Consider the following 21970-nt stretch of genomic DNA (forward strand, 5'->3'; position numbering starts at 1 on the left):
GCACTAGAGCAGAGCAAGTGCATCAAAATAGATTTTTAGCATCATCTGGTGGTCAAAAGCTGCTCCAAATTTGATAATATATTGGCCCATCTATCTATCCAGTTACTTTATTATTATTTATTTGTTTACTCTCCTTATGCTAGCCTGCTTTTATGGTCATTTTAAATCGCAGAGAGTGTTTTTTTAAAAATAGTTTTTCGAATTACACGGTTCTATAGCCTACCAGTTAATATATAGCTCAGTGTTCTATATGATTGATTATGTTTAAGCTACTACAGTGTTTGACTGAGAACGTAACAATAACCTATCTCGAACCAGAATTATATATTGTTGTTGAGTGGTGAATTAATTGGTTGATTTTTGGGGGTGATCTAGTCATATACTCTCCTATTCATGTATAACATTCTGGGGGATTTTTTTGTGCTAACTTATTCACTGGACACGTCTGTTTATTATAGGCTGTTTATTATAGACTGTATTATATGCTTTATTGTTAAATACTGTATTATAAGCAAGTGCCTTCGGCTTGTGCAAGAGGTGTCACTACAGTCCCTGGTTCGAATCCAGGCTGGATCACATCCGGCTGCGATTGGGAGTCCCATAGGGCAGTGCACAATTGGCCCAGCGTCATCCGGGTTTGGCCGGGGTATGCCGTCATTGTAAATAAGAATTTGTTCTTAATAACTGACTTGCCTAGTTAAATAAAGCTTAAATAAAATGTTAAAAAAATAAAAACTCTTGCATCCAGCTCACACACAGGTGCATATCCCTGCCTCTTTTCACTCACTCCCCCTCTTTCCAAATCCCCAGTCCACACAAATGTTGCTTAGTAACAAGTCCAAACAACTAATGTCAAAAATTGCTGTTTGCAAAATTGGAGTAATCCCACAGGGCTAGAGGGCCCTTAGAAAGGTTTGTGCTGGCAGATTGTGCTGCAGTGCTGGAAAAATGAACTTTTCAGTGCATGAAATGGGTGTTCTCCATACAAATTCATAGCACACTGTTGTGAGCCATAGTAGTGGTGCATGGGTTCACCCACACCCACCCGCAATTGCTAATAGCCCATTTGCAACCGCCCAACTATATGTGATAAAGTGAAAATCTGAGGCCGGCACCTGACCCTAACCCGCAAATATAGCAATGCGCTGTAGGCTAAAGTCAGAGTTGGCTGAACAGTTTTTTGGCAGGGGGTTTATTGTCTGGTAGGACAACAGGAACTATATTCAATAGTCAGGTTCAATGCTATCTGAGAGTCCAATTTGTTTGCAATGTACTGCAATTTAAACTGATGTATAAGATTTGAACAGCTTATAAACTCCATAAAGAGTGTCTGAGAACTATAGGATGTTTATTGGTTGACCATGTGTGTGCATGCCATTTACAAAGGTATTATATGATTTGTCATAACCTCTCAGGTTACATTTCTAAATAATATTGGACTATTCTGTGACAGTATTTGAATATGTCAGTGATTGTTCTTTGATTGTTTGTGTGATGGGTCAGTGGGTGGATGTTGATGTCACTATTCTTAAAAAAATATATAAATGGTTTATTTAATCAGTTGAGACAAAAGAACATACCTAAATCAACAGATGGATTTACCTATCATTAGCACATTCCCAATCCAACCCACGCAATCTAGAGTTAGCTAGGCTTGTAGCCTTAAGTCTTTAAGTAGGGCCAATAGACCTACTGCTATTTCTAATTTCTTGACACCTGTTCTCCCACTCATCAGATACCTTAATACCATTATTTTCTGCCTCTCCAGAAGTTCCTGTTACACCGGTTGATGGTCGTTGCCAGCCTCCCCCAGCAACTCACCGACAGGAGAGACCTGGGAGGTCAGCCAAACGCTACTGTAGAACACATTTAAGAGCTTTTAGGACAAAGAGGGTGTGCATCCCAGGGCAGATTAGAAGGCATCACTCTTTCACTGATAGAAGTCTTCCCTGTACATTGCTGCAGGTTTCTCTTCCTCCTCATAAGCACGGTTTTGTTTATAGCTGATATGTCAAATCAAAATCAATGTTCAAAATTCTTTATAATGTGTTTATGAGTCTCTGAGGTTGAGACATACTTCCTCTACAACTTCCTCTTGTTAGAAAAAGCCTTCAACAGTTACTCCAATTTGAATGATCCTTATTGGGGTTACTCTAACAAGTTCCTTGTTATGGGCCACTTTATGGCTGTCACACCTAAGTCTGCAAATGAGAAGAAAGGACATTATGGGGTAGGCCTTTTGTCTCCCACAGATTGAAGACACTCCATACTAAAAAACGGAATATAATGCATGCAATAAAGCTTATTGACTCTGTTATCGTAGAACCAGGGTTACGCAATTAACCTTACGTTCTTTCTCCTTTGGTTGTGCAGTAGACTACAAGGAGCTGAGCCAGTGCTTGCAGAGGTATTACCAAGGTGACACTATCACAAGCCTGCTTTTGCTGTACCCAACATGCTTCATATCATTGAGGTAGCCAAGATTAGCCAGTAATACCTTTTAATGAAACCCATAGCAATAATTATATGCAAATCTGTCAATTACTTGAATACAAGTAAAACCTCTATGGCCCATCTTACCATTGATTAGGATAATGATATGGGATTTTCAATCATTACCATTCTTTTTGTTTCTCTTCTAGTCTTCCAGCGAGATTCGTGTGTCTCTGCTGCAGGATCTGAGAAACATGCAGGAACGGCCACACTGGCATAGTATCTTACTTCATGCAAATTTGAATCAATATATCATAGTTATATCTGTTCTGGCACTAAATTCAGAGGGTCAAGCATGTGCATTCTGTTGACAGACCAACCAAAGTCATTATAGCTTGACTAAAACTTGGCCATAAACAGTGTTTGACATGCTGTCTTGATGTTGTCATGGTCCCTGTCATCGTCATGCAGCGTCTTGATCGAGGCGCCCAGGGTCCTGGTGATGTCACATTACATTCCCAACAGGATGTTTCAGCAGTAGAGCTGCAAGGTGCTGAACGTGCAGCCCAGGGTGGGAGGGGCTTCGAGTAGGGACAGGCTGATGACGAGGAGGAGGACACAGAAACACTGGTCAGCACTGGGAAACCACCTCCTCAAAGCAACCAAGGTGAGTCATCAATGGCAACATTGCCACTGGTGGTCAAACTATAGAGACAGACTTATCCAATCCCGTCTTGGGTTCATTGTGGGGAAGATCTAATGATAGATAGTTATCAGCCACATGCTAATTTTGGAAGAAATTAGGCCTACTATAGATTTAAATTTGGAATCCCTTATCACTGACTGACCACTTGTTTTGGTGCCTCCATCATCTCTCTATGGGTACAGGGTTCAAAGATGCCCCCGGGTTTGTGTTGGTTGAGATACCAGAGATGATAGTTCCTCCGGACGTTCTGGTCCAGCACCTGTCCAGAGGAGAACTTCTAAGCCCCAAGCAGTACACTCTTAGAAAAAAGGGTTCCAAAAGGGTTCTCTGGCTGTCCCCATAGGATAACCCTTTTTGGTTCCAGGTAGAACCGTTTTGGGTTCCATGTAGAACCATTTGTGGAAAGGGTTCTAAAATGGAACCAAAAAATATTCAAAGGGTTCTCCTATGGGGCAGCAGAATAACCCTTTTAGGGTTCTAGATAGCACCTTTTTTTCTAAGAGTGTACCTGCGGGCCTAACACACCCTTTGCCACATCCTCATGGACTCTGGTGAGCAGGACTTTACACACTCATCAACAGGGCTGGTTAACTCCATTTGAATTCAGTGAATTTAATAAGTTATATGAAGTTCCAGTACATTAATTAATTGAACAAATTGCCAATGAAAGTCAATGGCTCTCAGATTGTTACATGGGTCACATTACCTGATAACTTTGATACCTATACATTACCACATGCTGTATGTTCTGTGATTGTTCAAAGGGCACGTGTTTGGAAGCGGTTTAGTGTTTGGCCCAAAAGGTCAAAGGTATGGGTCTGTCAGCATGTCACATCAAACCAATGCACAAGTCTAACATTGCATGCATCATCTCACTTTTGACCTGAATGACTTTGAAAGGATTCTCTCTGAATGAAGGATATTTTGATTCCGGCACAATATATTGCTGTGTACCACAGAGATTCTGAGGTTATGCTGTGCATATAATTTGGGGTTCACAGCGTACCTGTGAATACCTGTTGTTATTGTCTGAGTTATTATTATTATTTGACATGGTCAAATAACTCAAGCATAGATTGGTTGAACCATGTTAAGGAAAGTGATATAAGGAAAGTGTTAACAATTCCCTTTTTTGACTATGTAATGCTAATGCAACCTCTTAAGGATCGGATGTTTTTCAATTTCCGCCTAAAATTACATACCCAGGTCTAATTAAAATAATAATGAAAAATCTTCTCCTCATGAAAGTCAGATTCACTCCAAATTTGGACTTTGGACTCATCACAATAGTCACTAAAGAATGTGAGAAAATAACATATGCTAATATGCTAAAATATGCTAAAAATACTTCAAAAATCTTCCCATGAAGGACCAAATTACACGAAATGTGGAATGCAGGCACATTGTACATGTCTTAACTACAGTGCCTTGCGAAAGTATTCGACCCCCTTGAACTTTGCGACCTTTTGCCACATTTCAGGCTTCAAACATAAAGATATAAAACTGTATTTTTTGTGAAGAATCAACAACAAGTGGGACACAATCATGAAGTGGAACGACATTTATTGGATATTTCAAACTTTTTTAACAAATCAAAAAATGAAAAATTGGGCGTGCAAAATTATTCAGCCCCTTTACTTTCAGTGCAGCAAACTCTCTGCAGAGAAACTCTCCAGCAAACTCTCATCTGCTCTGGTCAGATGAAACCAAAATTGAACTTTTTGGCAACAATGCAAAACGTTATGTTTGGCGTAAAAGCAACACAGCTGAACACACCATCCCCACTGTCAAACATGGTGGTGGCAGCATCATGGTTTGGGCCTGCTTTTCTTCAGCAGGGACAGGGAAGATGGTTAAAATTGATGGGAAGATGGATGGAGCAGCCAAATACAGGACCATTCTGGAAGAAAACCTGATGGAGTCTGCAAAAGACCTGAGACTGGGACGGAGATTTGTCTTCCAACAAGACAATGATCCAAAACATTAAGCAAAATCTACAATGGAATGGTTCAAAAATAAACATATCAAGGTGTTAGAATGGCCAAGTCAAAGTCCAGACCTGAATCCAATCGAGAATCTGTGGAAAGAACTGAAAACTGCTGTTCACAAATGCTCTCCATCCAACCTCACTGAGCTCGAGCTGTTTTGCAAGGAGGAATGGGAAAAAAATTCAGTCTCTCGATGTGCAAAACTGATAGAGACATACCCCAAGCGACTTACAGCTGTAATCGCAGCAAAAGGTGGCGCTACAAAGTATTAACTTAAGGGGGCTGAATAATTTTGCACGCCCAATTTTTCCGTTTTTGATTTGTTAAAAAAGTTTGAAATATCCAATAAATGTCGTTCCACTTCATGATTGTGTCCCACTTGTTATTGATTCTTCACAAAAAAAAATACAGTTTTATATCATTATGTTTGAAGCCTGAAATGTGGCAAAAGCTCGCAAAGTTCAAGGGGGCCGAATACTTTCGCAAGGCACTGTAGCTCTACTGGTCAGGCTTATGGATGCATTTTCTTTCCTGTTAACATACTGCCACACACACCATACTCACAAGGCATGATTAAATACACACCAAACCCAAATCATACAAAAAAATGTTTTTAATAGTTTTAACATTCTGACGAGGATTGTTTCCAATCTTACAGTACCTGTCCACAGCAAGTGTTCTGCTCTGACTGGGAGAGGGCATGTCATATTTCAGTGTCCCCAATGTCACCGCAGTACATTAGGGCCTTTTTATATCTAAAAACAATGTCTCTGGATCATCAAACCTTCCCTTTTATTTTGGCCCCCTTGTATAAATGTATTATTTGAACATAACTATGCAAACACATTCATGAAGATGTACTTGCTTACCAAACAATAGCTGCATGCACCACTGTGTCATCATTTGCAAATGTTTATACAGGCAAACCAGGTGTGTTATATCTCACACTTTTTCAGGCTTGCCTGATTGACCAATAAAAAAGGTCTATCTTTGTTTTGCCTAATATAAATCAGGATTTGTTCATCTGATGGATAATTGGATTGATTTATGCCGATATAAAGGTTATCCTCAGAGAATAACATTCCATGTTTACAGACAAAAATAAATACAAGTCATCCATTCAGTGTCATTCTGTCTTGACTCATTAGGCAAAAAAGCTAAAAGTTAGATGCTATATTGTCTCCAAGTTGCATAAAGTAATTCAGTTTGGCAATTATTAAGTCATGCTTAGATGTACAGTAGCCTCCATCATATTTATTTGACTCTGCTGAGTGAATAGTTGATTGACAGGATGGAAGTAGGAGCAAAATGCAATACAAGAACTGTGGACTGATAAACTGATCATAGGGCAAAACGGAACAATTCTACCTGCATTGCAAGGCTCTTTTTTCTTTTCACATATAAAAATAAATATGACACGCACAGGTAAATAGGACCAAAGATAAGACAAATTTCACAAGCATGATGAAAAATCATGCTGCTGATTTTCACACATAGAACAATGTCTAGTCATAATCCCCAAGCCTGTTCACATCACGGCCAAACACCTGTCCACCCTGTTAAAACTACATCCACAACACAGAGAATTCCCCCTTAAAGCAACCTGAGGCAAACAGTCCAAATAGTCACTAGTACATTCCTCCTATTCATTGAAAAAACATGTTTTTATCTTACAGTAACTCAAAGGGCATGTTTTAAAAAAAAATGTAACAGTGGAAATATTCTGTGGAATCTCTCTCACCAACTACTGCCCTTGATAGACAGGATTTCCGATGTTAATAAAGTTGTGTTTTCAATCAATATGTACAAACCATTACTCATGAACAGAACAGCCACAGAACAGCATATTATCACCACCGACAAACGTCTAGATAGACACAGAACTGGCCATTCACTTCAGCACATCCAAATTGTAAGAACAGCTTTCAATAATGTAAATGCAATTTTGTCTATATTATATATTTTTTGAATTCCTCAAAATAATATGGCATGATTAGCATTTGTTGCATCACTACAGGCAGAATTAAGACAAAAGCAAAAAAACATCAGTATAAACAGTAAAAAAAACATGGGACCCTCTTAATCTTTGAGGTTTCTCTGTTCATAAATACTGTAATTGCACTTTGTTTTATCGTTTAGAAATTCAAACTTTTTGTTCTGGAACTGTCTAGTAAGCATTGGGTGAACTGTATTACTTTCAGCGGATAATATTAGTATTCTCCACTGGGGAATATACTCTGTACTGTAAGGTTGGAATAACTAGGAAACTATGTTGACTCAACTGGTTTTAGCCTCGAGGGATGGCGGTCCTCGTTTTACTTACCAATTGACAATCATGAGAACATCCCTTATAATAGCTCTACTGGTCAGGCTTATGGACTAGTGGAGACTTGCTGCACACTGTGATGCAGCACTTTCCGTTTAGACATACTGTATCATTAAGCTCTAGGCTGATGACTCGGCACTTTTAATCTAACATTCCTCTAAAATAGATTTAACCTTGAAACTATGTCACTGCTAGTACAATTACTGTACTGTATAAAGCTTGTGAGTATTTGATCCCCTGCTGATTTTGTATGTTTGCCCACTGACAAAGAAATTATCCGTCTATAATTTTTAATGGTAGGTTTATTTGAGTGAGAGACAGAATAACAACAAAAAAATCCAGAAAGACGCATGTAAAAAATGTTATAAATTGATTTGCATTTTAATGAGGGAAATAAGTATTTGACCCCTCTGCAAAACATGACTTAGTACTTGGTGGCAAAACCCTTGTTGGCAATCACAGAGGTCAGACGTTTCTTGTAGTTGGCCACCAGGTTTGCACACATCTCAGGAGGGACTTTGTCCCACTCCTCTTTGCAGATCTTCTCCAAGTCATTAAGGTTTGGAGGCTGACGTTTGGCAACTCGAACCTTCAGCTCCCTCCACAGATTTTCTATGGGATTAAGGTCTGGAGACTGGCTAGGCCACTCCAGGACCTTAATGTGCTTCTTCTTGAGCCACTCCTTTGTTGCCTTGGCCGTGTGTTTTGTGTCATTGTCATGCTGGAATACCCATCCACGACCCATTTTCAATGCCCTGGCTGAGGGAAGGAGGTCCTCACCCAAGATTTGACGGTACATGGTCCCGTCCATCGTCCCTTTGATGCGGTGAAGTTATCCTGTCCCCTTAGCAGAAAACCCCGCCCAAAGTATAATGTTTCCACCTCCATGTTTGACGGTGGGGATTGTGTTCTTGGGGTCATAGGCAGCATTCCTCCTCCTCCAAACACGGCGAGTTGAGTTGATATCAAAGAGCTCTATTTTGGTCTCATCTGACAACACTTTCACCCAGTTTGTCCTCTGAATCATTCAGATGTTCATTGGCAAACTTTAGACGGGCATGTATATGTGCTTTCTTGAGCAGGGGGATTCCTTGCGGGCGCTGCAGGATTTCAGTCCTTCACGGTGTGTTACTAATTGTTTTCTTGGTGACTATGGTCCCAGCTGCCTTGAGATCATTGACAAGATCCTCCATTGACAAGATGTAGTTCTGGGCTGATTCCTCACAGTTCTCATGATCATTGCAACTCCACGAGGTGAGATCTTGCATGGAGCCCCAGGCCGAGGTAGATTGACAGTTCTTTTGTGTTTCTTCCATTTGCGAATAATCGCACCAACTGTTGTCACCTTCTCACCAAGCTGCTTGGTGATGTTCTTGTAGCCCATTCCAGCCTTGTGTAGGTCTACAATCTTGTCCCTGACATCCTTGGAGAGCTCTTTGGTCTTGGCCATGGTGGAGAGTTTGGAATCTGATTGATTGTTTCTGTGGACAGGTGTCTTTTATACAGGTAACAAGCTGAGATTAGGAGCACTCCCTTTAACCTCTTGAAGCTAGGGGGCACTATTTTTATGTTTGGAAAAATAACGTTCCCAAAGTAAACGGCCTATTTCTCAGGACCAGATGCTAGAATTTGCATATAATTGATAGATTGGGATAGAAAACGCTCTAAAGTTTCCAAAACGGTCAAAATATTGTCTGTGAGTATAACAGAACTGATACTGCAGGCGAAACCCTGAGGAAAATCCAATCAGGAAGTGCCTCTTATTTTGAAACCCTTCTGTTCCTATGCAAGCCTATCCTCCATTTAAAGGGATATCAACCAGATTCATTTTTCTATGGCTTCCCTAAGCTGTCAAGTCTTTAGACATAGTTTCAGGCTTTTATTTTGAAAAATGAGCGTGAATGATCACATTGCGTAAGTGGGTAGGTGGGGGCTCTCAGAGTGAGTTTTTGCGCTACAGAGTAAAGCAGCCATTGTTCCACCCGCTGTTATTGAAAAACCTACACACTCGGTTGATATATTATCGAATATATATTTTAAAAACAACCTGAGGAATGATTATAAAAAACGTTTGACATGTTTCTGTGGACATTATGGAGACTATTTGGAATTTCCGTCTGCGTTGTCGTGACCGCTCTTTCCTGTGGATTTCTGAACATAACGCGACAAACAAACGGAGGTATTTTGGGTATAAAAATAATCTTTATGGAACAAAATGAACATTTGTTGTGTAACTGGGAGTCTCGTGAGTGAAAACATCCGAAGATCAAAGGTAAAAGGTTAATTTGATTGCTTTTCTGATTTTTGTGGCCAAGCTTCCTGATGCCTAGTGTACATGCTAGGCTATCGATAAACTTACAAACGCTTGGATTGCTTTCGCTGTAAAGCATAATTTCAAAATCTGAGACGACAGTTGGATTAACAAAAGGCTAAACTGTGTTTTGCAATATTGCACTTGTGATTTCATGAATATGAATATTTTTTAGTAATATTATTTGACTGTGGCGCTATGCTATTCAGCGGTTGCTGACGAAAATGATCCCGCGACAGGGATGGGTAGCGTCAAGAAGTTTTAAGAGTGTGCTCCTAATCTCATCTCGTTACCTGTATAAAAGACACCTGTTAGCCAGAAATATTTCTGATTGAGAGGGGGTCAAATACTTATTTCCCTCATTAAAATGCAAATCAATTTATAACATATTTGACATTTGTTTTTCTGTTTTTTGTTATTCTATCTCTCACTGTTCAAATAAACCTACCATTAAAATTATAGACTGATCATTTCTTTGTCAGTGGGCAAACGTACAAAATCAGCAGGGGATCAAATACTTTTTTCCTTCACTGTGTATATACAGTGGGGCAAAAAAGTATTTAGTCAGCCACCAATTGTGCAAGTTCTCCCACTTAAAAAGATGAGAGAGGCCTGTAATTTTCATCATAGGTACACTTCAACTATGACAGACAAAATGAGAAACAAAAAAAAGTATTTGGTCAATAACAAAAGTTTATCTCAATACTTTGTTATATACCCTTTGTTGGCAATGACAGAGGTCAAATGTTTTCTGTAAGTCTTCACAAGGTTTTCACACACTGTTGCTAGTATTTTGGCCCATTCCTCCATGCAGATCTCCTCTAGAGCAGTGACGTTTTGGGGCTGTTGCTGGGCAACACGGACTTTCAACTCCCTCCAAAGATTTTCTATGGGGTTGAGATCTGGAGACTGGCTAGGCCACTCCAGGACCTTGAAATGCTTCTTACGAAGCCACTTCTTCGTTGCCCGGGCGGTGTGTTTGGGATCATTGTCATGCTGAAAGACCCAGCCACGTTTCATCTTCAATGCCCTTGCTGATGGAAGGAGGGTTTCACTCAAAATCTCACGATACATGGCCCCATTCATTCTTTCCTTTACACGGATTAGTTGTCCTGGTCCCTTTGCAGAAAAACAGCCCCAAAGCATGATGTTTCCACCCCCATGCTTCACAGTAGCTATGGTGTTCTTTGGATGCAACTCAGCATTCTTTGTCCTCCAAACACGATGAGTTGAGTTTTTACCAAAAAGTTATATTTTGGTATCATCTGACCATATGACATTCTCCCAATCTTCTTCTGGCTCATCCAAATGCTCTCTAGCAAACTTCAGACGGGCCTGGACATGTACTGGCTTAAACAGGGGGACACGTCTTGCACTGCAGGATTTGAGTCCCTGGCGGCGTAGTGTGTTACTGATGGTAGGCTTTGTTACTTTGGTCCCAGCTCTCTGCAGGTCATTCACTAGGTCCCCCCGTGTGGTTCTGGGATTTTTGCTCACCGTTCTTGTGATAATTTTGACCCCACGGGGTGAGATCTTGCGTGGAGCCCCAGATCGAGGGAGATTATCAGTGGTCTTGTATGTCTTCCATTTCCTAATAATTGCTCCCACAGTTGATTTCTTCAAACCAAACTGCTTTCCTATTGCAGATTCAGTCTTCCCAGTCTGGTGCAGGTCTACAATTTTGTTTCTGGTGTCCTTTGACAGCTCTTTGGTCTTGGCCATAGTGGAGTTTGGAGTGTTACTGTTTGAGGTTGTGGACAGGTGTCTTTTATACTGATAACAACTTCAAACAGGTGCCATTAATACAGGTAACGAGTGGAGGACAGAGGAGCCCCTTAAAGAAGAAGTTACAGGTCTGTGAGAGCCAGAAATCTTGCTTGTTTATAGGTGACCAAATACTTATTTTCCACCATAATTTGCAAATAAATTCATTAAAAATCCTACAATGTGATTTTCTGGATTTTATTTTCTTTTGTCTGTCATAGTTGAAGTGTACCTATGATGAAAATTACAGGCCTCTCTCATCTTTGTAAGTGGGAGAACTTGCACAATTGGTGGCTGACTAAATACTTTTTTGCCCCACTGTATACACATACTTTAAATAAATATTTATATTTTTCACATCTTCATATATACAGTTGAAGTCCGAAGTTTACATAGACTTAGGTTGGAGTCATCAAAACTCATTTTTCAACCACTCCCCAAATTTCTTGTTAACAAACTATAGTTTTGACAAGTCGGTTAGGACATCTACTTTGTACATGACACAAGTAATTTTTCCAACAATTGTTTACAGACAGATAATTTCACTTATAATAAATACACTGTATCACAATTCCAGTGGGTCAGAACTTTACATACACTAAGTTGACTGTGCCTTTAAACAGCTTGGAAAATTCAAGAAAATTAAGTCATAACTATAGAAGCTTCTGATAGGCTAATTGACCTCCACAAGTCTGATTCATCTCCACAAGTCTGATTCATCTCCACAAGTCTGATTCATCCTTGGGAGCAAAAAAGCCAGACTACGGTTTGCAAGTGCATATGGGGACAAAGAAAGATCATGCTTTTTGGAGAAATGTCCCCTGGTCTGATGAAGCAAAAATAGAACTGTTTGGCCATAATGACCATCGTTATGTTTGGAGGAAAAAGGGGGAGGCTTGCAAGCCGAAGAACACCATCCCAACCATGAAGCACGGGGTGGCAGCATCATGTTGTGGGGGTGCTTTGCTGCAGGAGGGACTGGTGCACTTCACAAAATAGATGGCATCATGAGGTAGAAAATGATGTGGATATATTGAAGCAACATCTCAAGACATCAGTCAGGAAGTTAAAGCTTGGTCGCAAATGGGTCTTCCAAATGGACAATGACCGCAAGCATACTTCCAAAGTTGCGGCAAAATGGCTTAAGGACAACAAAGTCAAGGTATTGGAGTGGCCATCACAAAGCCCTGACCTCAAGCCTATATACAGTGCAATTTGTGGGCAGAACTGAAAAAGTGTGTGCGAGCAAGGAGGCCTACAAACCTGACTCAGCTCTGTCAGGAGGAATGGGCCAAAATTCACCCAAACTATTGTGGGAAGCTTGTGGAAGGCTACCTGAAACGTTTGACCCAAGTTAAACAATTTAAATTGACCAATTGAGTGTATGTAAACTTCTGACCCACTGGGAATGTGATGAAAGAAATAAAAGCTGAAATAAATCATTCTCTACTATTATTCTGACATTTCACATTCTTAAAATAAAGTGGTGATCCTAACCGACCTAAGACAGGGAATTTTCACTAGGATTAAATGTCAGGAATTGTGAAAAACTGAGTTTAAATGTATTTGGCTAAGGTGTATGTAAACTTCTGACTTCAACTGTATACATGTGTGTATATAAAAAGGCGAGAGGATGAAATATATACAGTACCAGCCTACTCCTACTACCTACTTTGTAATCATGTAGTAACCAATAAAGTGTTAAACAAATCAAAATACATTTTAGATTTTACATTCTTTCCAAGAGTGTGCAAAGCTGTCATCAAGGCAAAGGGAGGATAATTTGATTTGTTTAACACTTTTTTGGTTACTACATTATTCCATATGTGCTATTTCATAGTTTTGAGGTCTTCACTATTATTCTACAATGTAGAAAATAGTCAAATAAAGAAAAGCCCTTGAATGAGTGATTTGTCCAAACGTTTACATGGTACTGTATATATTTCATCCTCTCGCCTTTTTATATACACACATACACAGAGGCTTCAGTATTTACAATAGTGTTGTGATGGATAAAATATATAGCACTTGAACGTAAGTGCATGAAAGAGCAGCGTTTGTTGTGGCTTCCAAACACTAATCAGTGTTATGGATGGAAAGTTTCTAAGGAGACCATAGGTTTGTGTTGGTCATGGGCGGGCCCCTCACCTTTGAACCTCATCACTGGATCATCAGTTTGGAACATTGCTATTATGTGTTGTGGATGTCAATCATACTCCTCTGCACCGTAATCATCGGTATAAATACTTTCAGCACAAAGTATCACATTCCTCATCATCAAATCCTTTATATGGTGGATTCCTCTTACTAAAGATGGGGTATAGGGGACTGAAACAGCAACCGGCGTATATTTTCAATGAGAGCCTATTCTTATTCCCTGTGTGATAGAATATAAACACACGTTCTAGCGTGTATCTAGCGTGTATCTAGCACGTTCTAGAAATGTATCTATATTCCGGATAACACCCACACATACAGGACCGCACTCATATACACACTTGCTCTAACAAAAAAGTTTTCAATATTGGCTTTCAAACAGCTGAGCAGGCTCCCCAGTGACAGGCTCTTGCCAGATAAGGCTCTCAGGGCGCTCGTTAAAGAAGCTGAGGCTGAGTGCAGAGAGGAGGTATAGTCCCACCCTGCACATTCCAATCATACTCACTTTTCAGCATTCCATTCCTTTTATATAGAATTATTCTGTTTGTTATGTTTCTATGTCCCATTCCCTCTACAGCCTCTCCTATGATAATGTACAATTAAGTACATGCTATACTATAGAATATCTGTATACCGTATTTATAATTCTATATCTGTATACCTATGGTTGTATTCTTATATTATATGACACATATAATATCTCACTGTTAATATAATATACTCTGAAATGGACAGTATAATAAACAGTCATTTTAAATAGTAAATACTATATTACCCAGATTTAACTTCCCGTCTAACAGCCAAATGCAATCTTAATCTCCCTTTGAAGAGTGTGATTGGGGATTCAAACTCAAACTGGTCTTGCAGTACCATATATATTTTCTATGGCAGAACTCGCCACTTAATGATGCAGCGCATTTCCAAACACATCACACAATTCACAAACACACATTCAGCCAGGAAGGAACAAGGGGTTGCCAGTGATCTCAAAGTACGAGGAATGGTTTAGGATGGCATCAAAAGGAATGCTATAGACTTGGTGACAGGGAGAGGAAATCAGAAATCTACTGTCCCTTTCCTTTACTACTACACTCACAAGAGTAGAATCCATTCCACCGAGCAAATCGTTTTCATGTCTTGTATGTGAAGTTAGAGGCAATATTGCAAATGACTCAAATAAGCCAAAAGGAAAGAAAAATAAACACTATTGTTGAAAAAGAAAATTCTTAAAATTGAATGCACCACAGACAGAATCAAAGGAATCCAGTCAACATAAAAACAAAGCATTGTGTCCGATTCTGTGTATCAAAAGTTCCTCCCCCCACAGTCTCAGAGAGAAACTCTCTGGATGTGGATATACTGTATGTATTTTCTGTATTCATATATATTTCAGGTTATAAGATTAACTTTGTTTTACAGGGCTGAACCCGGTGTTTGGTCTCTATGGGTGGAGGTGTGGTCTGGAGTGAGTCCCATTGGGTCAAAGGTCAGAGAACGGGTCCTGGGAACAGGCTGGAATAGTAGGGCTGGGGGTGAAAACTTGTGATGTCATAGTATCGTGCTCTCAGACTCTTCCTCTGACTCTGTCTTGGGGGTAGGCTGGACCACCGCCACTGAGTTCCTGTAGGGGACCATCTTAGGCTCATCGAAGATGCCATCCAGTTCCACGTTGATGATGGGGATATCCAGGTTGCAGAAAGAGTCTGAGTGGTCAAAGATCAACATGAGAAGAGAAAAGAAAATAAGAGATAGAGAAAATAAGGGTTGCTTAGAATAAGTCTGTTCCCAGACATGATTAAGTCAATGCTGAATGATGCATTACACACAGCAGGGAGGTGCTCGGGGTAGGTTTGTAATACTGAAAATTTCATGTGAAGAAAGAACACTTGTTCGAGGTGTGGATAACAACAATTCCCCAACAGTGTCCAGTGCAGTCACCACAAACATTAATACTTTGTCTTTGATCTCACAGTCATGTGAGAATGATGACATCCATTGTGTAACACTTGAAATGGACAACAACCAGTGAGTGGACAACAGGAAGTGTGTGTGTGTGGGGGGGGGTGACTTTGCAGAGTGTAAGCAAGGGGACAGCGGTGGGATGTGGCATGGTTTCGGGAGAAGAACAGTAAAGAAAGCTTCTTGGGATAGTAAAATGACGTCAATCTTCTGTGTGAAGTGGAGTCAGTGGACGGTCTTTCAGACATATCCACAAGCCATGCATCGCGCCAGTCTCAGCCACCATGCAAAGGGCAACGAAATTGGTTAGTGGTGGACTGGACAATTCAGAGATATATAGATATATACATATGAGACGTCATGTATACAGGTATATACAGAGAGCTGGAGCCATGCAGCTCCACAGTGAGCCAGGATGGCGGACGGTTTGTTGGTTGGAGGGGCGGGAGGGTGAGTACAGTACTGGAATTCCTGCTTACCCTAAAAGGCCCTTTCACATTTAGCCCATATTGAACCATTCGCCTCATACCGCTGTAGGCAGACGATAATAGTAGACAAAATAATGAAAAATATGGAAGAACAAGAGATATTGATTAGAATCTTTGAACCTGTTCCCTGCAGTTTTACACAAAAAGTATCAGTCATTTAAAAAATGACAGAAAAGAGTTCACATTAAAACCACAGAGATCCTATTAAATTCCTTCTATGATTAAAATGTTGTCAGGCACACTGGAGAATGAGACGCTCCACCTTTACCAGAGATGAGAGTGTATAAGCGGGCTCCTAGTGTGTAGAAACTGCATTGAAGCATTTACCTGTGGACATGCTCTCCCCAGGAGACAATCCATCCAGCAGGACACCACTGTGCTCCAGGGGTTGGGGGCTGGAGCCAGGGGTGCTGGGGGGCTGCGGTGGGGGCAGGCTGGGCCTCTGCCTGGGAGGCTTGGGAGTGGGCCTGGCCTTGGTGAGGGTGCCGGCTAGCGAGGGAGGGGAGGAGAGGGTGGCGGTCTGGGCCTGTCCAGGAGAGCCGATGGTGGCGTAGCCCTGAGGGTAGCCAAAGCCATACGGGGAAGGGGTACTAGGAGGGGTGGGGGACAGGCTGACTGGAGAGGGCTGACCTGTGGACTGGTCAGACATTCCCCCAGACTGAGAGTAGTGCTTAGGTGGGATGGGGGCCAGCTTTTTAGCTGTGGAGAGACCAGACAGAATGCCAAGTGTGAGAGAAAAGCAACACAGATTGTAATTGAGAGGTGACAAGCCAAAACAAAACACTCTGGCTGCTTTGTACATAGCACAGTCTCTCTCAACATGCATACGCACGCCCGCCCGCACGCACACACAGACACACACACAACCTTCTTCCATCAGTACCTCTTCTCAGGGTGTGAGGGCTATGTTCAGAAGAGGGCTGTGATGGCCCACCAGAGGGTGCTGTTCCCTGGAAGCCCTTCTGTCCAATCACTGGAGAGAGCTCCTTGTTCATCAGAGTACTGGGGAGGCGAAAAGGATATATGAACAACAATATGTCATTTTTTCATAGCATCTTCTTCAGGTTGTGTGTGTGTGTGTGTGTGTGTGTGTGTGTGTGTGTGTGTGTGTGTGTGTGTGTGTGTGTGTGTGTGTGTGTGTGTGTGTGTGTGTGTGTGTGTGTGTGTGTGTGTGTGTGTGTGTGTGTGTGTGTGTGTGTGCGTGTGTGTGTGTGTGTGTGTGTGTGTGAGAGGCTGTGTGTGTGTGTGTGTGTGTGTGTGTGTGTGTGTGAGACTGTGTGTGTGTGTGTGTGTGTGTGTGTGTGTGTGTGTGTGTGTGTGTGTGTGTGTGTGTGTGTGTGTGAGACTGTGTGTGTGAGACTGTGTGTGTCCGTGTTCACTGCCTGTCAGTAAGCAGTGAACGCCATGTAGCTAACAATTGCCAATCAGGATGAATATATTGACCTTATTCCTGCACATGTCATGACATCCATAGGAATGAAAATCCCTGTAGTTCAACGTCAAATAATCTGAGTGACCACTTTCACAACTGCAAGTATACGCACTACCAGCTATATTGCAGTGGAGCATAAACCCCCCAAAATCCAAGCCCAAGCCTGTAGGCTTAATAGATTTTTGTTGCCTTTTATGGCACTATGCAGCCAGAATGCCAATGGGTACAGAGCTTGAAGGAAAAAACCTAACCAGATTATAATAGGATGGGAGTGACAGCTCTCCCAGCCCCAAATTCCCCCTCCTATTGACAGCAGATGAGGATGGGTGATCGGGACTGGAGGGATTTGGAGTTGGGGTGGAGCTATCCAATGAGGCATTCCTTATGGCTGTTGATGTAAAGCCAATGATTGGTTAGGAATCATGCCCAGCCCATCCATATTTTTCACTTAGTCACTCTAAATCCAATTCCTATTCAAAAACCAAACTAGCCAACTACCTTCCAAGGCCAACTGGGCCCACTAAAATGACTCATTAACACCCACTATATTCTGCTATCGCTGAGAGCTTTGCATATTGTTTGTTGCTTGGCAACATCCTCCTATAAAATAAGGTACTAAAACGCTCCAATAGAACAGAATGAGAAAATTAACAAAATGTATAAAACAAGATGTTGGCATATTGGAGGCAGCTCCCTCTCTCTCACTCTCCCGTTTGTCTCCCAATATCCCTCTCTCATCTTGTCATTATGAGCCACTCAGGCTTGTGTGTGTTACGAAGACTGAGTTTGTATCCAGGTTCTAGGAGTGGCCGGACGATGTGGCATAGTATTTACCCAGTCAGCTTGGCTCCTCTCTCTCGGCTACAGGCACAGGCGGCCCACGGTAGAGGTGTGGACAGGGGAAAGTTAGGGGTCTGGGGAACGAGGGACGGGTCGTGTCGGGTTAGCACGAGGGGGGTTTTGATGTAGAGGGGGGAGACGTTAGTTTCTGACGGTGGGGACGCATGCAGAGCTTCGGCCAGGGAATTCTGTTTGGGCAGGTGCAGGGAGCTGGGCTTGGGGTTAGAGTTAATATCAAGCTGCTGTGGGGAGGGAGAGGGAGAGGGGCACGAGGAGGGGGGCAGTGGGTGAGGGCTGTAGTTAGACCAGCGTGGGGGAGGTGGGGGAGACGGCCCGGGGGGCACGGACTCGGGACCGGGGGCGACAGGGCGCGCGCACTGCGGTGCTCGGGGGTAGAAATGGTGAGGAGGTGGGTAGCAATAGGAAGAAGAGGAAGAAGAGGGGTAAGGGGGAGGGGGCCTCTCCTCCTCCGGAGAGGGGTAGGCATAACAGGAGTCCGACCAAGTGGATGACGCATCATCGGAGCTGCAATGATAAAAATGTAAATGATTTCACAGGGAATTGAATTGTTCTGAGTCAGGAAGAGGCCAATATTGGCACGTTCTTGTTGTGGAACGAAAAGCATTGTATAAAGAATTATACTGTATGTGAGGAAGTCCAGTGGGCCATTCTGGCATGTTCGTGAACACTCAATAACCAGTGCAGTTAAGTGTGAAGGAGAACAAGTGCGGGTTTTTGTATCAGGGAAGGAATTAGTCAACCAACGTTGAACAGAGACGTATTAAGAGGGTGAGGAGAGTGGTCTAAGGAAATACAAAAATTGAAAAGAAAAAAGAGCAAAGGAAAAACATTAATACAGGCCATGCCATACAGTATATTCATTCAGCACAAATCCTAAAACTGCTTGACAAATGCAAGATTTTTTTTCCCCCATCTTACATGAGCATACCCCATTCATAGACGCTAACTGCCTTAGCGCCTATTGACGATCGTATCTTCTGAACAGGAATTATTACTATTATATATATTTTTTATTATTATATATATTTTTACCCCTTTTTCTCCCCATTTCGTGTAATCCAATTGTCCCATCGCTGCAACTCCCCTACGGACTCAGGAGAGGTGAAGATCGAGAGCAATGCATCCTCCGAAACACCACCCTGCCAAGCCGCACTGCTTCTTGAAACACTGCTCGCTTAACCCAGAAGCAAACCGCACCAATGTGTCGGAGGAAGCACCATCCAGCTGGCGAACTAAATCAGCTTGCAGGCGCCCGGCCCGCCACAAGGAGTCGCTAGAGCACGATGGGACAAGGAAATCTCGGCCGGCCAAACCCTCCCCTAACCCGGACGACGCTGGGCCTATTGTGCACCGCCTCATGGGTCTCCCGGTCTCGGCCGGGTGTGACACAGCCTGCGATTGAACTAGGGTCTGTAGTGATGCCTCAAGCACCAGTGCCTTAGACCTCTGCGCCACTCGGGAGGCCGTGACCGGGGAATTTTTGTTACGAGCCCCCAATGGTTGCTCTAAACATTGACACGCATCACTCGTGGTACGGTTCAGGAAACATATCAGAAAGAAATGTTTTTCAAAAAACAAAAGGTTAAATTAAACCTTTATAGGGTTAGAGTTCCCACACTGCCATATTTCCATGTGACATCGCTTGTTTACGGAAAACAGACGAAAGACAGAGGGGTGTGCTAATAAGCTTTCTGCATCTCCGAACACTTGTGTGTAAACGGAAGACTGAAGCCACAAACGTGTTGTCACTGAAAAATACTGTCGGGCTGCAACTGTGTTAAAACCAGTTAAAACAGTATGTATTTTGCATTTGTGAAATTATTTTGATGTGACATGAAAGTAGAGGGATTTATGTTTCTAAGACCGTTCCGCAATTGAGAATCGATTCAAGTTTAGATGGAGTTTTTGGCTGTTTTGGCTTCCAGAGACAAATCGTCTTTAAGCAGAACGTGTAATTGCCCTTGGACTATAAGGAGTACCGTTTGGCTCCTTTAGTCCATGATCAGTGTTAATGAAACCTGTTCTGATAGTTAGAAAGGAAAAACATGTACATGGCAAGCTACCTCTGTGATGAGGTGAGCCTTTTCTTGCTCACATTGTTACAATTTTATGAGTAATGGATAAAAAAAGTGCTATCTGAAAAACTAAAAAACAAATACTTTATGTCCTTCTACCGAAAAACAACCCTCTGGTACAACCTGTATATGAAACTAAACAAGCACAAAAGTTTCTTCAAAGGGCTCTAGAAACTCTGAAGATCAAACACAAGGACAATCAACCACAATGAAAACAACATCACACAAGGTCAAACCAAGTTTGAGATGAAACTGGGCGTTGGTTCACAGAAAGGTGAAGACGATGCATGGGAAAGAGAATTAGAAGACGTAAACAGAAAAAGTAGACAACACCTTGTCGATGTCAGTTTCAGGACGCGAGGATTGGGGTAAATTGGAGAGGGGGGGCACAACAGCCTTACCTGGCACGGTCGCTGCCAGCGGGGGGAGGTGTTGGTGAGGGGGACGCAGAGAGCTCCCCCTGCTCAGGTATGAGAGCGTCTGAGGGAGGGAGGGGGGGTTGCATACTCGGGGGCGTGGAGGAGGTTTTACGCACTGACGACGAGCCCCTGCGCGACACCCAAGAAGTGTCCATCACCCTGACCCCCATGCTGCAGTGGGACAGAGACACACAGTCAATCAAATACAGTGGTCAGAGGTCAGCCAAGCCCGGGGAGCCTCATCCTGTAGTACTCACAATCGTCAGGACACTCCTTACCGAACAATATGCATAGAAACACTAGGGAAAGGAGACATTTGTAATAATGTGTCACAGTGTGGGTGTATGTATGGTTGGTCACTGTGTGACAAACAACTGTTGGCACCTGTTATTGCCATTAGTACTTGTCAAAGCAAATCAGACGAGTACATCTAATGCCAGCAATTGCAAAGATGCATTTTAAGTAAATAAACCGCACTGTGTGATAACATTGTACACACAGAAACTTGACAACAGATAGTTGACAGCACTGTCTGTCAACAGCACTCTGTAGGGAACGCTGAACTATAGGATTACAAGTGTGTCATTTGGACGATAGAATAATCATGACTGGAATACTGGAATACTGACAGACACATGACGACAGAGAGAGGCTTTCTTTGCACAGGCAGTTCAGACAAGAGTAAACAGAGAGAAGAACAGAGTAAGTACAGTACCTTTGAATTTTCCTAACGCTGCTTGGTAGGACAAAAACATCACAATAAAAGGTAAGGATCATGAGAACCTCTGTTAATTGATTCAAAGCATCACGACATGTAGTGTATATCAAAGCAACTGGGGGAGCAGTCGGGTCAGGGTTCGGATCCCAAGATGGAGGATCACCAGGTCGAGCCTTCAGGCTTGGATTGCAGGAGGTTATGCGGGATGGAAGTCATGCTGAGAGTAATGAGGTGAGGGATTTGAGGGGTGAAGATATTCCTTCCCAAATGAGCTCCAATCATGTCCTACAAGTGAGCCAGTTAACCAATTAGGGCAACGTTTCCCCACCGACG

General features: G+C 42.2%; 1 protein-coding gene across 8 annotated transcripts in view; it reads right to left on the reverse strand.

The window, feature by feature from the left end:
• Nucleotides 1-14548: 14548 nt before the first annotated feature.
• Nucleotides 14549-21970, reverse strand: part of LOC110498769 (rho GTPase-activating protein 44) — a 114242-nt gene continuing 106820 nt past the window's right edge. For 2 of the 8 annotated variants that reach the window (XM_090212637.1, XM_090212641.1), the window contains exons 17-22: nt 21635-21655; nt 20902-21090; nt 18399-18929; nt 17016-17134; nt 16460-16831; nt 14549-15388 (exon numbers count right to left, since the gene is read on the reverse strand). In XM_090212637.1, coding sequence (XP_090068763.1) covers nt 15234-15388; nt 16460-16831; nt 17016-17134; nt 18399-18929; nt 20902-21090; nt 21635-21655 — 1387 coding nt within the window. In that variant the 3' untranslated portion in view covers nt 14549-15233. Of the gene's footprint in view, nt 15389-16123; nt 16176-16459; nt 16832-17015; nt 17135-18398; nt 18930-20901; nt 21091-21634; nt 21656-21970 lie in introns of all 8 variants that reach the window. The other 6 variants (XM_090212639.1, XM_036955936.2, XM_090212640.1 and 3 more) reach the window with 6 other exon arrangements.

Source organism: Oncorhynchus mykiss, chromosome 20 (genome assembly GCF_057628025.1).
Source record: "Oncorhynchus mykiss isolate SJ-2025 chromosome 20, ASM5762802v1, whole genome shotgun sequence".
NCBI classification, from domain to species: domain Eukaryota; kingdom Metazoa; phylum Chordata; class Actinopteri; order Salmoniformes; family Salmonidae; genus Oncorhynchus; species Oncorhynchus mykiss.